The sequence below is a fragment of the Lethenteron reissneri genome, chromosome 21, assembly GCF_015708825.2.
Source record: "Lethenteron reissneri isolate LAM-NWPU_2019-01 chromosome 21, ASM1570882v1, whole genome shotgun sequence".
Classification (NCBI taxonomy): Eukaryota; Metazoa; Chordata; class Hyperoartia; order Petromyzontiformes; family Petromyzontidae; genus Lethenteron; species Lethenteron reissneri.
In genome coordinates, this window is record NC_083799.1 from 8,753,599 (window position 1) to 8,771,608 (window position 18,010).

An 18,010-nucleotide genomic window follows, 5' to 3' on the forward strand; every position below is an offset into this window, starting at 1 on the left:
GTGCATCCTGTGGTGGTACCTGCTATGATTACAGCAGTGCATCCCGACTGTGGTGGTACCTGCTATGATTACATCAGTGCATACCTACTGGTGGTACCTGCTATCACTCCAGTAGTACATGCTGACCATATCAGTATTTAGCGACTATCGCAAAGTACTCAGCTGACAGTGGCGTACTGAGGCCTAGTCTCGTGCAAAGCCTCCGGCATCGCCTAGATTGTCTACCCGGCCGAGGTGGCACCTTAACAGGCTGGGGCGCTACCCCCGACCCCCACCCCCCCAGCCACGATCTCCCCGGCCGCTCTGCAATAATATCTATGGCCCATCTCGTGACTGTATAATAATAACTACAAACATCGGGGTGGGGGTGGGACATCGGTGAAGAATTCACGTCAGCGTTGGGTTTTTTAATAGCATTAACGTGAAAATGTCCCCCTCACTCCCACAGAAGGCGTGCGACTTAGCATGGGCAGTCGCCCCCCCCCCCCCACCAAAGGCGCGTGAGTTGGTATGGTCGTGCACGCGTCATAAATAAATAAGCGCACAGAAATCGCACAAAATCGCTAATTAAACGAATTTAAAGTTGACTGATGTGAAAAAGGAATAGTGCTTGCTCACGGCGTGGTACCTGGATATATATATATTTTAAAACGGAAACGCCACCCGTTGGAGAGGCAAATCGTTCGCAAGCGCGCAAACACACAAACCCAGACCATTGACTTTTTTTTATATATATAAAGATAAGATATAGAAGAAAGATTTTACAGACCTAGATACCAGTTTTTGGTTAGATCTTCTGACAAACCAACAAACTGGACTTTGAAATGTTGGCAATAAGCTGGCACTCATTTTGGGTCTTTTGGCAACACTTAAAACCAATTCTAGATTTGAAGCTTTCGTGACTGCAAGGATTCACTCTTTGGTTTTCGGTAAAGTCACGTAGGAAAAAAAAAGAAATCAATTAAATCACGACGTTTCGGAGGCAACACAAGCTTCCATCTTCAGGTGGAACCATTACAGCCAGTCACTTACTACACTTAAGTGACTTTGGCTTTAACGGTTCCACCTGAAGACGCAAGCTTTTGTTGCCTCCGAAACGTGGTGATTTAATAGTTGTTTTCAATTTATACCTACGTGACTTTACCGAAAAAAACAAAGAGTAACACTGAAAACTGTTCGTCTTTACACAACTCAGATCAGTCTCTAATCTGGTCTTCAGATACCAGTTTCTGATAGTAACTATACAAAGTAATCCATCAATGGTCTCCGAAGGGCTCGTTAAGCAATAAACCAATGGGATTTTTAGATAATTAATTAACAAACTAGTGATGGAGGCCCTCTAGACAAACTGACAATTAGTCTCGAATTTAACAAACGGCTAAGTAATTGGTCTCAAACAAAAACATGCCGACTTGCCCTCTGTGAAAGTGCACAGCAACTTTTTAAATGCGCAAATAAGTAGATGCATCTCCTCTGCTCAAGTAAGCAATGGGGAGGTGCTCACCTGTTGGCTGCCGCGAATGAAGTGTTGGCCATTGTACTTTTTAAAATCTTAAAAGTGGCAAAACAGTGCTGATAGTGTAATGAATGTGTTTAATAATTTAAATGAAATCCGAGTCAATCCGCTCTACTGTCACTCCACATTAAATCATAATCAATTGATGCAGATTTGTATTTATTGGATTGACGTGTACCAGTTTATTAGTAATTATGAGTGTGCAACTGTTATCCTGAGACATGTATGCTGCTTTCACAACAAAAATTATCAATGCATTACAGATGTACAAATAGATAAAGCCTGCGAGCAATGGTCGTTTGTTTTCATATTTGTTTAACGTGTACAGATGCATGGATAATTTTCCAACAATACCATTTATGGAAATTATAAAAACGAATATGCCCATGTGCCTTAAGTTACAGCATGGGAAAGCAAAAATAAGTTAAATTAAATAATGCACCGACCTGCAAAATAGCACTGAAGTGGAAATATCCAGACATCTGCTGCCGTCTATAGCATAGGTCTGGATAAAACACAATGCTCTGTAACCGTTAACGTTAAAAGTGACCTTGGTGGTATAGGAATAAATTGATTAAGTTTACTTTTGCTACTCTAAGAATATTCCAGGATACCACATTACCATGCATAAACATCACATGTACCCGTTTACCATAAACTATGCCATTGGCTGAAATGACTGTCAGTAAGTCGGTTGTCCCCCCAAAATCGTTTTTTAGTAAATGAGTACTATGGAATCCACGGTCCTTCTGTTACCACGGCTTTATAAGAATAACAGTTAAAAGCAGTCGCAAGATTGGCATTTAGCAGTGTTGATTATCCAAGTGGACAGAGTAATGACAAAGTCATTAACCATCGTACGTCTGCACAGCTTTACAAAATGCAAAACAATTTGCTTAGGTAAAATTGATTTTTTTTTACAAATGAAACTGTAATGAATAAAGACAATGTTTATTGCAAAGGCTTTGGATATTTCAGTGTTCTATTGTAAGACTAATACAGAGGTGCCTGCATAAAGTTAAGGCATAACTGTGTAAATTATACACCGTTAAGTTGCATACATAACATTAGTCACGTGGGGTTTCACTGTTTTAATAATAATGCAGCATGTTAGATAAAATCGCACATTTTAGGACAAGCCCAGAGAAACATTTAGGTAAAAGTAAAAAAGGTACATTACACTTCATTGGAATACTTACTGAATATATGAAAACAATATGCAGTGCGATAAAAAAATTGCAGCATGCTCATCTCTTCAGGTCAAGTGCTGTTAATATCTGGGTCTTTGGTCATTATAAACACCGAGGGAAAGCATTGGTAAATCACACTTCTTAAACCCCCCTCCCCCCCCGCAAGATAAAAACACGAACTAAAAAAAATGACCAAAAACGGCCAGCCATAGATCTGTAAAGTCAATGTGAAATCACAGTTTTCAATATTCAATACACCTATAAGTGCTGTTGTATTATGCAAGGATAATTTAAAATCTCACGGACTGTACCGTATTTATATTCAAAGCATTTTAAGTCACTTGCTAAAAAAATGAAGACAGTATATAAAAGGAAAAAAAGCTACTGCCAACATTAAAATTTCAATTTTAATTAATCGTGCTCAATTATACCAACATAATTTAAGGGTTATCGCAAAGTACTGGTCCACAGGCAAAATATTAAATGCACACAAAGCACAATTTGCAGCAGTGTTAAAGTGTCTCAATGAAAGTGTAATTTAAAATAGAAGCACAAAATAAAACACCTGTTAATGCCACAAAAGAGCTAGCCAAAGTAACAGTAATAACACAGTTCAGTAATCAATACCTAAACCTAGTCCTGTCCAGTGGTCAGGGACCTTGAGAAAGTACTTGTCCATGGCTTCACAGAAACGGGCTCGGTATAGCTCGGGTGACACCACCGTTGGCATTTTGCCTGCAGGGGGGGGGGGGGGGGAAGACAATGCAAATACAAATAAGTATAACCCGTAAAAACAAAGTTTTTCACTCTAAATCCTTTATATGCGTGACGGCTAGAGTCCTCTCGTCCTCTGGCTTGAGATGGCTGCCACCTATGGGTCAGATGATTGTCTGCCAGTATTAAACAATTGAATTTTTTTTCACGAACATTAATTGCCTCGCACAACGAGTCTGTGCAAAATGTCAGCTCGATTGGATCACGGGGAGTGGGTTAAAAGACGACCAAAAGATTTGCACGGTCGTAAGCAAGCAAGCAAGCGAACTTAATATAAAGGATTTAAAAAAAAAGCATGACCAGACAAACCCCTTAGGTGATGCCATGGGAATGAATGTCATGTGGACTAGGTCAAGGGTGACTAAGTGTCATTGCTATTATGTACCAGGATGCAAGGGCAGGAGAAGCCCATGTATAATTTGACATTGTATGGAGCCAACCATCCTAAAATCACCAGGTGTGGGGGGACAATATGCTACACCACTCGTGACTGTGCAGAAAGGGAAGGTGCAGTAAGGAGGGACTAGTAACCTTTTTTTTCCATCGAGAACCACTTCGGAATATTTGACAATGCAAAAAAGTGCTTAAACGTTAACATCCATGTACCTTGGCCACCAAGGATGCCTGCAGATTTTACCACCATCTCAAGTTTCTTGTCCCAGGTGAAGGTTCGTATGTAATCTAGGAGACCATAAAAACGGATTTAATCATGGATTTATTGACGTGCAAGTATATACACACACATCCATGACCTATAAGAGATTGGGTGCAGCAGCAGAAGTGTAAAAGTATTCGTTAAAGCCAAATACCATTAAACCATAAGCAAGAAAAACTTGATTTGGAGCTTTCGTGACTGCAGGAATTACTTTTTGGTTCTTTCGATAAAGTCATGTAGAAAGAAAATAAATTAAATATTATTTAAAGCTCAAATCAAGTTGACCTCTATGGGGAGGATTTAAGTTTGTTTTCTCTCTTTCTGTGTTGGTGTGTTGTCTCTCTGCTTGTGTGTATGTCTGTGTCTCCGTGTCTGTGTTTCGTCTCTCTCAAATTTAGCAATCTTCGGAAGAACGTAATCAACCAGGTAGGGTGTTGACTGTTAGTCGACTGTTGTATTGCATTATATTTCTAAGTTTACGAGGTTTGTTTTCTCATTCATTAGTACCCGATGGTTGCTTGTTGCAATCGAAACATCGTATTCTATTATTTAATTTATTTTCTTTCTACGTGACTTTACCAAAAGAACCAAAGAGCATAAGCAAGAAATTTGTTTCACAGGAGAAATTTAAACCAATTCAGGAACATTAGTTTACCATACAGGGCAATTCTAAACATGCAATGACAAAGCAAAACTACAAATCTACGAATAAAACATATTACATTAAATAAAAAAGCGACACAAAAGTGTTTATATTGTAGTGCTGCCTGACAAGTTCGAACCTTTGAAAATGTGAAAAAGACTGGTCAGGTGATCCGTCAAAGCACACCAGTGACAAACGTACTGGTTTTGTAGTACAATGTTAGTGACATCACTGACTGCAAACCTCAGAGTATTTTTTCTCAACGAACGTTTAAATTCACGTCAGAAAGTTGAAGGCATACATCACAAGAAATTTAATTCATGACCTCTGAAGAGTGAATTGGTAATGGTAGCAGACTCACACCAGCAGGTAATAAGTCAATCGTAAGCCATGAGATAACAGGGTTTGGGATCTTCGATTTAGCAATGGGTTCTCAAAATTACCATTTTTCCAGAGGTTAAGTCACCAATTGCACTCAGATTTACACAAAAATTTGGCTCAATTGGATAATTTATGATTTTCCATGCCCCACCTGTTATAAACAGAACACACATATTTTCAGCCTAAATTGCAAAGCACTACAAAGGGCAGGACTGACCTATAATGCCGAGTACAAGTTGCCCCGTTCCTTCTTCCCAGCCAACAAGGAGAGAGTAGTCAATGATGAGGTGGCTGGAGAGGAAGTGGGCATCCCTGAGGATGGCGGCAGTGAGCGCCGCCTTGCAATGCGGGCGCACGTAGAGTGGGTCGTCTCGCACCACCCGCAGCAGGTTCTCATCCAGCAGCACGAGCTCGCATGGCCCCTCCTTGCTCACCTCTGCCTTCACGTTGCGGTTCCTCAGCGAGCCCTTCAGGTCAAACACCTGCTCGTATCCCCAGGCAAGAGCTCCGATTAGCACGGGTGGCTACGTACGGTGCAAAAAGAGGTTCAATGTACATGCAACACAAGAGAAGAGCGGTACATGGACGACACCTGCCAGAACCCGGAAATCTTCGTCTGGTCACTTGAGTTTGATGCCCACGGGCTGGTACCAGTCTTAACATACTCTTAGTTTTGTCGGTAAAGTCACGTAGGTAAAAAAATGAAATTAAAATTAATAAAAATAAAATAATAAAAATCACTTACCTACATGACTTTACCGAAAAAACTAAGAGTATGAATCCTTGCAGTCACGAAAGCTTCAAATCTAGAACCAGTCTTAACCTTCCTCCCCTCAAGCACATCTAACCTGAAGCCCAAGTCACCTTGTAAATCTTACATTTCACACTAACATTCTTAAACCATAGCTAGGGAAGGACTGCACACCACATCCACGAAAGAAATGCAGAAATTAAATCAGCTCATTTGGGGGAGCGAGATGGATTGTTGAATTTCAAACCGTAGGAAATGGCTTAGCAGGCACCTTCATTTCAGCAGTGGATATGTAATGCGAGCAAGGAAAGAGGGGGTGGAGTCTGGGTCACGTGAGAGAGAGGATTTAGGGGGAGAACCGGAAGCAATCTGGGAGTTGGGAAGGAGTGGAAACAGGGGGAGGCCACGCTGGGCAGTGGCGAGAGGGTGGCGCCATTTGCCACGTGGTGGGAGGCCACGGCACCGTCGGCCAGCGGTGCACGTGGGGCACAGCAGAGCTAGTGGAATAGTGTTAGTGGAGTCGAGCTAGTGGAGGAGAGCTAGTGGAGTGTGGGAAGCTAGCCGGGTGTGAAGAGCTCGCAGAGTGTGCGGGGCACACGGAGCAGCAGTGTGGCTGCAGAGCAGAGCAGTGGTGTGGCTGCAGAGCAGTGGTGTGGCTGCGGAGTGCACGGTGGAGGAGGTGCGGGTCTGAGTGAGGACACCGCAGAGGTGAGAGAGACAAGAACCCGAATAAAGGACAACGGAGACCTACACCGTCTGAAGAGTCCTTTATTACAGATATGGCTGATGATAAACTAGCGAGGGAATAGTTAGGGAGGTTTGTTGGTACCTGTGTTTTTCAGACGATACCATCGCCAATGCAGTGGACATCATACCCAGGACATTCATGAATTAAGACCTCGCCCTCACCGTGCCAGCATGGTGGATGTTTTAACCATACATCACACTCATCAGTCCAGGCTGGTGGGGGGGATACCCAGGGCTGGTTCGAATATAATTATCCACTGATGTTAGCTGTGGCTAGGAATAAAGCTCAAATTGCTGATTTCAAAGCATGGTGGGACAGGTAATACACATTTTCCATCTCCCTGCCCCTTAACTGCAGATGCATGAGGCTTGAGTCTACTACTTGGAGTTGAATACAGCGAGACATTTACTTCTAATGATGTTACTGTTGAATCTTAATTTGAGCTTTCGTGACTGCAGGAATTATTCTTTGGTTCTTTCGGTAAAGTCACGTATAAAGATAAAATAATAAATTAAATAATAGCATACTACGACATTTCGATTGCAACACAAGTAATCATCATCAGGTATAAAATAGCAACAAAAATCTAACCAGAAAACTATAGACAGACATAAGCCGATACGTGTTCTCTCTCTGTGTATCTTTATGATGTCTGTCTGCTTGCTTATATGCCTGTCTATAGTTTTCTGGTTAGATTTTTGTTGCCATTTCTTTTATACCTGATGATGATTGCTTGTGTTGCAATCGAAACGTCGTAGTATGCTATTATTTAATTTATTATTTTATCTTTATACGTGACTTTACCGAAAGAACCAAAGAATGTTACAGTTGCTTTCAACTTGAATTCAAGCTCAATTCTATTACCAATAATTCCAATGGTTTGCACAACTGCCAATGAGGCTTCAAGGGCTCAAGTTTGTCTGATTGAAATCAAGTATATTTAAATGAAAACCTTAGATCAATAACAGTTTGACAGCTCATGGGGCCAAACTCAATTGTGGCACAGGAGAATTTACACTTGGCTAATCATTTCCCCATAACCACAAAAGTTAATGTAGCATTTGTAACGTGATAAAAATGAACAGCATTCAGAGGGCATGAACTCCCAGATCCTATGTCAGCTGTCTGCACTGTATACATCCTGGCTCGAAGATTGCAGTGTCACGTTATCGCAGCACCAAATACCATTTTGTCAAGGCAACTGGCAGGGACATCCTCATTGAAGTTGTCATTTAAGACAAAGATTAAATAATGGAATGAGACACCACATGGTATGGGGCAGATGATATCTGAACACATTTGCTTTTGTATTTCACACATTGTGGTTTGTTGGACCATATTTCAAACTGGTCGGTGTGGATTGAAGAAGGTGCGAGATGCATAGATGTGGAAACAGAATAGTACAAGGGATGTTTGTGCACCATCTTCTATTGAACACTATTTTAGCAGAACCCATAGCAGTGCATTGACAAAGGTTTGTACATTTAAACAATTTCACACAATGTTGGTGTGAAGTAACTGCCGGGCATCGAACACCTTGCGAGCCAGCACTAAACCATTACAGCCAAAGTGTAGACTGTAAACGGAAACTTGCCTGGGTCATTTTCCTGCCATAGAAGAGGTTCTCCATTACCAGGAGATCTTGTTTCTTCTCCGTGTTGGTTTGCGAGTTTTTAAATCCGATTCTGTACACACCAAGGATCTTGGCGAGAGCCGTTGGACGCTGATAAAGGATCAACACCAGCAGCAGCATCATCAGTACAAGCATTAGCAACAGCACCACACCACTGTTTTACTTTCTTCTGGATAGGTTTTCATCTAATGTTGTACACTTTTAAACCAACTAATGCATGCACAATCCTATTGCTCCACCATGACCTTAACCGCAGTTTCATCGGTAAACATTCATCAGTTGCTGCCTAAAGCAACAAGGTCTGCCAAGTAAACTAGTTGCCAACAGACTGCTATTTTTAAATTCAATAATTTATATTTACCTTTCACATTTTAGCTGCAATGAACATATGATACGACCAGTAGACAAGTTCAATGACACTGAAACACAATTCAATATTTGTAACAAATTTAAATGATTGGTTGAACAAGGCTGGCTACAAATACCAAACACCATCCATGGGTATGAAATGTAAGTCTATTGGGCTCACCACATTGGCAGAAATGGACCTCACAGAAGTTAATTACAGTAGTGATGAATTACACACTTTATTACCAGTGATATCACTGCAATTGAGGTTGAGCAGAGAGAATGTAGCCATTGTCAGCTATGAACAAAAACAGCCCTCAATCACCATCTCTCTCATGGTTCAGTGATGCAATTATCCATTTTGCTCCTCCACAGGAGCTAATTGCATTCATCCCATTACCTTGCCAGTCTTCCTCTTCGGTATGATACCTTCTTTGGCTGCCATACCATCACTATTCTTGACCATTGGCCATAATCCCTTTATAAAATGGCGTTCTACCCACTTTTCTTCAAGTGAAAGTGATGTCTCTAACTTGCATGTGTTCTCTTTTCCACAATTTACTTATATTTTGTGACTATCCATGCTACCAATCTATATCACAATAGGTAAAATGACCAAGTGAAATTTTATTCTTTAGGTATATTAGCACGTTGATTTTCAGTATCAAAATTACAAAAGATGATGCGGTACTTAATAATATTGGAAGGACAGTACGGGGCCTAGTGGCCATAAATAATTATTGCAGCGATGACAGGCAAGGTCGAGTGATGTAACTGGGTGAGGAGTCAACGCGGGGGTAGAGATGGAACCCCCCGGGGTGTTATAGTGAGGCAAAGGAGAGAGTTTGGGGGAAAGGGGCGTGGCAGAGCCGAGGGGAAATAAAAGGCAGCGCAGGGCGGGGCTTCTGTGGGGATTAGGGGGTCCAGACTGTCGCTGTCATCAGGGTGGATCGCCCACATCGTCTTGGAAATAAGTTAGACATCTTTATCGCAGATACTGCATCAACGGCTCCTATATAGTCAGTCAGCTATTTCGTGAACGTCACGTAGCAGATACATAGAGTCACCCCCAGTTGTTTCTAGTCAACCTGATATCATGTCAGTCGGGTGGACTGTAATATAATAAATATATATAACTTAAGCAAGACAGCATCTCCGAGTGCTACATTACAATATTGTTATGAACATAATTGCAACTCAAGACCATTTTATGTCGATGAGAGGACAAAAGCCAAGTGGATCTTACCTTTTGTGTCACAGCGTTGGTGATGTAGTGGAAGTAGTGTGGCGCAAACTCCAAGAAGGACTGCACCTCCAGACGAGACATTTGCTTCAGAATGAAGCGCTCATCTGCAGCAGTGAGACGGCAGAAGAGCTATTGCATTAGGTTAGCAGAAAAGCCAGAGCAGGGAATTTGCACTCCCACAGTTCATTACTGAACCACTTTACTCAAACATGTTTTATTTACCACAGAAATCCAACTAGATTAACCGTGTGCAGATTGTCCAGATTGCATATAAATTAACTCTACCGCGTGACAAAGAGGGTTGGGAAATTGGTATTTCACTTAATTTGTGCGCTTTACTCGGGTAAATGGTTGTATTAGCTTTTCACGCTTGACCATTCAACGTCTGCACCCTATTCTGTTGATAAACAACGCTTTTAGATCTTCTCCTAAGCGATCTTTGTCCACGTTTTGTTGGCCAGGCCACACTGTCTGTCCCAGAAAGCCTCACCCTGCGTCTCATAGAAAGCGGAGCCAGATTTTCCTCCGCGAGCTTGCCACGGCATGCAGTGGGAGAGCGAGTGGATGAAGTCTTCCTCACTGCTGCTCAAGATCACCTCACGCAGCTTGCGGAACTCCTCCCCGTAGTACACGCGACAGTAAAACCGGCAACTCGAGTCGGAGAACTCTGCTCGGTCAGCAAAAACAGACAGCAAAAAGCTGGGTCGGCTGGGTTTTTCTGACAAAAACGTCCTAAAATATATGCGGTATTATTATTAGGGTGGCCACCCCATCCTGGTTTTCCCAGGATCGTCCACTTTTTGCAATAGCAGACCTGGGAAACCTGCAAGTATTTCCAGAACATTAAAAGTCCAATTTTTTTTTTCACTTATGCAATAACACAATTCAAGACAACGCGTTTCCATGTAGTTGTCTCCTATTCCGGTATTGTGTAGTGGCGCAAGAGCAAAAATAAACACCAAAGCATTTGGCAATAAGACGTTTGAGGATGGCCCTTCTTCAAAGCACAAATCACTCGTGCAACGAAGGGCCCACTGCCCAAAACCTTCCCTATTTATATATGTGCTTTCTAAAAAGGTCGTGTTAGCTACGTATTATACAGTTTACAATTTTCAACTACAAATGTATGTTTGGGTCTGCTTTTCCAAACTTTGCAATACAGGCCTGAATCTGGGTTCTCCATTAATCTTGTTCACAAATAAGACGACAAACATACCGTTAACCTTTCTATTGCCAAAGAGGATTACCTAGGCAGTATTTAATGCACTCCAAATATGTGTCTGTGGATTTTTTGAATTTCTCCAACTCACGGATTTCAATGTGGGGGTGTACGGATTGCTTCTTTTGTTTGTCAGAGCCATCAGGTTCATCTGTAGGAAACATTAAAATGTCAACAAAACTGAGGGGAGTTGTGAAGCCATCCTCACACAAATAGTGGTTTGGAAGGTCACAAAAGATAATACAAATCTAAGGAAGTTTTTTGTGAAGCCCCTTATTTATGTATTCAAGAAAATAAAACGCAATGTTGGAAGCAGATCTATTGAAAAGCATAAGAGTAATTGCATCTACTGTATATCCTGTTCTTAAAAACATTTTAATTGTATTAACAATTGAAGGACAATGGCTATAATATATGTAAAAAAATACTGTACAGAAATTAGATCACCACACATGTAGACACTTGCCAAAAAACAATGGCTTCGGTTAAGTCATTAAATTTTGTTAAGCTTCCATCCAATGATGCACAAATCTATTTTAAATAATGCCACCAACCAAACAGGTATTGCTAGCCAAACAGGTTAAACCGGATAAAAAATAGAACAGGGTGCGTGCCGTTTGTGTTGGCCATAACCACGCAACTTGATTTGGATGCTAATGACAAATGGAGACAAAGTAGGAGCAGAAAACTATACGTTGACAAAGATGACAAATCTGTGGAATATGCCTCAACTGCTTTAGATTACGAGGTCATCATAGCTATTGTGGTTGCCACAACTTTCCATTGCAGTTGTTGCAGTCGACACCTGACCTCCAAAGCCTGCTTTTAGTGTCCTGCCATCTGGCTGTGGGGGTCTTCTTCCCCTTGTTTAGGACCTCGGGATGCCAACTTTAGCAAAAGTTTATTTTGTGGGTCGGCAATGAGGCTCTCTTTTCAAATCAAAGTTAGCTAAATTAAAATAATGGTAAGCCAACAGCTGGACATTGCAAAAGCATGCAAATTGTTTGAATTTTTTCATATATACAGCATATACGTCAAATGCTATCAATTTACATAAATGATTGTGACCGCTGTTAAATGTAAATGCCGAAAACAGCCAATGCAGTCATTACTTTCTTCTTAAAATAACAATTGAATACAGAAGTGTACAAGGGGCATCATTGGTTGACCACAGTACCATGCAGTTTTGTCAAAATATAAAAGAGGGACGCGCAGAGTACATCCCCCACAAAACTGTAACACGAAGCCCCACATGCATGGGTGGTAGGCACGTAACGATTTGCCCACTCGTGATCAATTGTCATAATTGAGGGTCTCAATTCATCACAATAAATCGCCTGTGGGGAACGTAGCACCTCCTAGTGGCTTACAGCAGTCACGTGCACAGATTCAGACAGGACATAAGCATAGCAAAGTCAATTGTTACCACAAACTATTCAATGGTACGCAATCGTCAGCATAAAAATGGTAAACATTTATATAGCGATTCTTATGGTAAGTACACATTTGATAAGCAGTCTGCAAAAGAGTGTGGTCTGAAAGTAGCTTTGCAGCTGTGTAACAGGAAAAAAAAACAAAAAACAAACCCTGGCCCTGGGCATCAGGTACATCCTTGGACCCCTGCCCAACTGTGCACTGGACTGATTCCGCTCCCCGCAGGGTCTCGGCCTTCTTCCTCTCTCCAGCCTCGACAGGCGGCTTGGTCACCGTGCCCCGGAAAAAGGAGAGCATCCCTCCGCCTGAGATCTTCCTCCCTGTGCCACACATGGTCACAAAACAAAGTCCCCCTCCATCCATATTTAAACTGATAAGGCAAGGGGCTGTCAGAGTGCACCTGTAAAGACGACTTGACACTTTTCTTGAGATGCCTCCTTTATTGAAGACACGTTCATTTCACACAGGCTGCAACAGCGCCAAGTCTCCTGCACATCTCCCTTGCATACGGACCGAGGTCATGCCCCCCTTGCCGAACCTTCTCGCCGACGACTCTGGACGCTCGCTCAACCAGCAGATTCTACAGTCCTCTTCCGTCACCTGACCGCACGCTCCTTTCGATTATTCCCGTAGCCACTAGTCCCTTTGCACTCACAGCTAACGCCTGTTAATTACGTCCCGTGGCCACTTGTCCCTTCACGCCGCATGTAGACTCCACTATCATTACACACCTATGAAGCCCACTGTAGTGCACATCAGGGTGGGTGTAAAGCTAAGTATTCATTCAAAATTGTACAGATTCAACCTCATACAATTTCATGCAACCTCTCTGGTCTATGTGCTGTCAAGGCCATTGTCCAAAACATCACCTATGTTTTTAAGGCAGTGCTATTGATGAATTTATTGGTTTTGTTATTTGTGCACCACTGCCAGTGCAGCATCACCAAATAATGAATACAATTAAAAAGGAACTACAAAACTGCAATTAGATAGAATCCCAGGTTTAGGCCACGATATACAACTAATGCCACCTTAGTGCAAGGCAAACTGCTTTGAATTATAAAAATCATCTGGTAATTATGCCGTTGCAATTCAAATCGAGTTTCACAATTTACATTAAGAGCCCACCTCGTGAATAATTATAAATGATGGAACTTTTTTAACCCAGGAAAGCCTCAGTCTCATGACTGCTACATCCTCCATTGGGATGTTTAAAAATAATTAATTTAAACGAATGTCCTACCTGTAGAAAAAAGTACCTGGAAAACACTCCAGGGTCTGCACAGATAATGGCTAACTTTCTTATATCCATCTGCCAACCCAGCAATATAAACAGGGTACACCAGTCACAGTAGGCAGTGTGGGTAAAGTGTGGGTACTCCCACCCCCCCCCCCACCTCTTCCAAGACATTTGGTCAGGGAAGAGGAGGCCACCCCTTTTAGGAGGGGCTCTCTTTAGAGCTCTTCATGGAGGTCCTTCTGCAGCAGTGTAGCTGAGCATGGAATTTCAGGTAAAAACTTTTACAACACCCAGGGGGCCAAAATCATGCGAGTGTGAGATAGCCCTAGCTTGCATGCATAGGTAATTGCAGTCAAACACCACTCAAACCATTAGTTTTGTACCAGTCTCTGGCTCAGAGGAGCGACCGCCGGACGACAAGATGGTCTCGGGACTCTTGCCCGGGCTGACGACGTTCTCCTTTTTCTCCACACCACTGTGACGAGAGAGTTAATGGTCAGATGCATACTGTCCACGAGGGAGCCACACAGATCACCCCCCCCCCCCCTCTAACATGTCAAGAGTAATTGCTGTCAGCAAGCACAAATTGAGGTACGTGTTAAGATGGGTGGTGTGGTTAGAACCACTCCCAGATATTCTGTTACACTGGGTATTAATCGAAGGCTGAGCCAAATCTAACAGAGGTCCAGGATCAGTTCGGCTATGGTTCACCACCTATATTAAGCTGTGGCCGAGAATCACTCAAGTTTTGCAGCAGAGCATGCTGACCAGTGCCAAAGACAAATATTCCCTGTGTAGCCTTTGACTGTTGGGGCACGTGCAGATCACGAGCATCTGATGAAGGCAGGTATGGCAGACAAGGGTATGGTTGGCCAGGACAAAGCCCGGCCACCTTTGTCTCCCTAGTGGTGATGTTTACACATCACATCAGGTATTAATTTGAGGCAAAGTCGACCAAAGAATGGTTCGGATAATCTCTACCTAGTAATGGCTGCGAGTGGGAAGCGGTTTAGTAGCGTAGTGCACTCACCACTATACTGCAGCTTACTCACACCACCCACACCCCAATTGTATCAACCACACATCCGCAGGTGGTGGTAAAACAGGATACAAATCTATGCTCATTATCATATTGTCCAGGCCAACGGTTAGTATATGCTCAGATTTGAAAACTTGAGATGAAGGAATTTCTGAAAAAGGATTTTGGGAAAGAGGCCTACAGCTAAAAAAAGACACTGCTTGACAACTTGATCGAGGGGCGGTAAAGTGGTACGAGGAGACATCTCAAGAGGATAGGATGGAGGGTGTTTGAGCCAAGGACCTGCCATTGGGCAGAGGAATAAATCAAAGTATTGGTGTTAACGGTTTGTCACAAGTATTGGTATGCTGGAAAGTACCCCACGCTGCCTGTAGACTTTTCACTTCCCGTTCTTCCCAGGACTCGAACAATTTCCTCCAGTGCAGCCTTGTGCTCTTTGCAGCTGGTAATCAAAACATACATATTGCCAGTCAAACCTCAAAACTAGAAATAGTTTGGAGTACCTTAACAAAATTAAATCTAAAAAACAATACAACTCTCAAGTAACAGATAATGTGAATTGGTGTGGTGTGATTTACATTAAGAATTTTGAGCAGAAGGGGACAGTAACAAGATTAAAAGAAACATCAAATCAAGTTTTATTTTTGTCACCATCTTTAAAGCCTTTTCATCTTTGATATATTTTTATTCATTGATAGGCACCTAAATACAAAAGTTTAAATACATATGTAAATTACACATTTGACCCTTTACTTTAATAAGTTACTGCTATCTTCTTGGTTCTTTCGGTAGTCACGTAGAAGGGAAATAATAAAATAATAAAATACAATAAAATACAATTCTCAGAAAGACAGCATCAGACGCTGTCTTTCCGACAGACCTGTTCTTCACCCGAGGACGGCTGCTTGCGTTCTGGCCAAAACGTCGTGAGAATTGTATTTTATTATGTGTTATTTTTATTATTTTATTATGTCCCTTCTACGCGAGTTTACCGAAAGAACCAAGAATATGAATCCCTGCAGTCATGAAAGCTTTAAATCGAAAAGTTACTGCTATTATACAAAGCATATAAAATAACAACATTCGTTTATATTTCAAAATAAATTGGTTTCAGGGTGAACAGCACGGTAGCAGTTAACACACTGCACTATATAAACTTGGCGACCCGAGTTCCATTGGCAGTCACAGCTGATAGTGGCAAGTGCCATCTAAACAGAGCCCTTGGGCCCATCCCATTGGCAATCTGCACGGACCAGCAGCATTAGTGAAGTTTGGTCAAACAACCCAGATGACTGAAATGGCATGGGGGAGGCTAAAACCAGCAATAGACTAAATGGGCTTGCACATGATTATTATAATTATACAAATTGGATGAAGATAAACATTAACGTAGGAAGAACAATATTAAAGGGCTCGCATAATGCGTGTTGGCTCATTAATCCCCCCCCCCCCCCCCCCCACTTTGCACAAGGAGCGCAGAAGTGTGGTCACCACATCTACGCCTCTATAAAGGAACGAAACAGGTGGACTTCTCCACAAATCTGGCTGTCGCCTGATGAAGCTAGTTGTAATTACTGGTGAAATGTCATACTCAGTTTGTAAATATGGGATGGTATACCTGAGTGCAAACGCAATGATTGTGCTGGGTTCCTTCTCACACACCACAATGGGCACTCGCTCGAACTCAAATACGTAATGATCGTCCGGCTCACTGCAGCACAGCATCAAGAAAAGAAAGCAAAAACCACCTTTGAAATGTAACAATGCTGAAACGCATGTCACTAATGCATCATCGGTAAGCATTTCATATATTATTTCATCAACAAGTACAAAGTAACATTATTTCAGGTGTGTCACGGAAATTAATTGCTGGAGGACTCTGCATATACCACAATCTGGTGCAGTAACAAGGTCAATAAAATACTTTCTATACCCTCTGTCACCAAGTTTTCACTGCATTAAAAAGGAGTTCAATGGTTGTCTATACTATGGACTCCTATAACTAGGCATTTGGTAATTGACCATCCTTTCAGCGCATTTGTAGTGGGTTCAACTTGAACAAGCGACAAAGATGGTGTAGTCGAGGCACACTATTTATTATAACTCACAGGGTAACAATGGAAGGGGTAATGACTCCGTCACCCGTACTGGACTGGGATACACCCCTAGGCTGCCTAACTGTTATGCTCCCAGGTCCTCCGCTAAGGGCGCTAGGAGAGGCTATCTGACCTGGCCCTGGTCAAGGCACAGGTCACAACACCCAGCCAGACAGACCCGGCTCTTAGAAGAACATCGGCTCTGGGGCCACGCCACTGGCTTGCTCTGCCCGGTTCCTGAAAAGGAAAGCGGGTCAGAGAAGTTCCAGGGCCTATTTTCCCAGTCTTCACTGGCTCTTTCGCTCCCCAACACTCCTCTCGAGCTCTCTGGCCCCGCCTTTAATACCAACTTGCCACCGAGGGGTGGGGCTGTGTGGGATCACAGCATCCTCCCACAGCCCCCCAGGGTGGTAACAGTTTGCGGACGTGGATGTGGACACCCCTGTGTACCCGTCCGTTTCCCTCCCGTAACACCCCTACACATTCATTGAGGTCGAGAGTAAATCCCAAGAAAGGATTCGACATATGTAAACAGAACACATTGTGTATTTACGAATCAAAATGGGTCCTTAACGTTAGCGACCACAAGTGAATTCAAAAGAGGCAATGTTAAAAACGCACAACCCACAACTTTCAAAGTGCCACAATAGGTCTGTAATAGGAAGAGCTTACAAAGGCAGAGGAATGGGGTTGTAGCTGATGCCAGGCAGGAGTGTGGCTATGATGGCTTTCATTGTTGACTTCTCCTTAAACTGGGCCTCCTGGGAGGTGCCAAAGAATCCATCCACCACATCTGAAAAATATTTAGGGCAGATGAATCCGTAAGGCAGTCAAACACAATAGATTAGTTTTACACGTCGGCACAAAACTGTCTGTCGCCTGATGAAGCAAGTTGTAATTACTGGCAAAACGTCGTACTGTTTGTAAATGTTGTGGCTTGGCTCTCCAACACACCGGTGTGCTGTACTAGTGACGAATTGGCATGTTCTGTTTCCGTGGCAACCCTTACTAGTTGGCTGTGTCAGGTGGTAATGGGTTTTAACGACACATTTACACGATCCAACCCAAAAACCTCTATTATGGACGATAGATTAAAC

At 42.5% G+C, this 18,010-nt stretch overlaps 1 protein-coding gene across 1 annotated transcript in view; it reads right to left on the bottom strand.

The window, feature by feature from the left end:
* Positions 1 to 2,451: 2,451 nt before the first annotated feature.
* Positions 2,452 to 18,010, bottom strand: part of PIKFYVE (phosphoinositide kinase, FYVE-type zinc finger containing) — a 39,919-nt gene continuing 24,360 nt past the window's right edge. Inside the window, exons 32-43 of the mRNA XM_061555727.1 lie at positions 17,586 to 17,706; positions 16,436 to 16,528; positions 15,176 to 15,259; positions 14,162 to 14,253; positions 12,691 to 12,858; positions 11,196 to 11,255; positions 10,376 to 10,552; positions 9,886 to 9,989; positions 8,253 to 8,381; positions 5,377 to 5,641; positions 4,087 to 4,161; positions 2,452 to 3,441 (exon numbers count right to left, since the gene is read on the bottom strand). Of these exons, the coding sequence (XP_061411711.1) occupies positions 3,320 to 3,441; positions 4,087 to 4,161; positions 5,377 to 5,641; positions 8,253 to 8,381; positions 9,886 to 9,989; positions 10,376 to 10,552; positions 11,196 to 11,255; positions 12,691 to 12,858; positions 14,162 to 14,253; positions 15,176 to 15,259; positions 16,436 to 16,528; positions 17,586 to 17,706 (1,490 nt within the window). The 3' untranslated portion in view covers positions 2,452 to 3,319. The remainder of the gene's footprint in view (positions 3,442 to 4,086; positions 4,162 to 5,376; positions 5,642 to 8,252; positions 8,382 to 9,885; positions 9,990 to 10,375; positions 10,553 to 11,195; positions 11,256 to 12,690; positions 12,859 to 14,161; positions 14,254 to 15,175; positions 15,260 to 16,435; positions 16,529 to 17,585; positions 17,707 to 18,010) is intronic.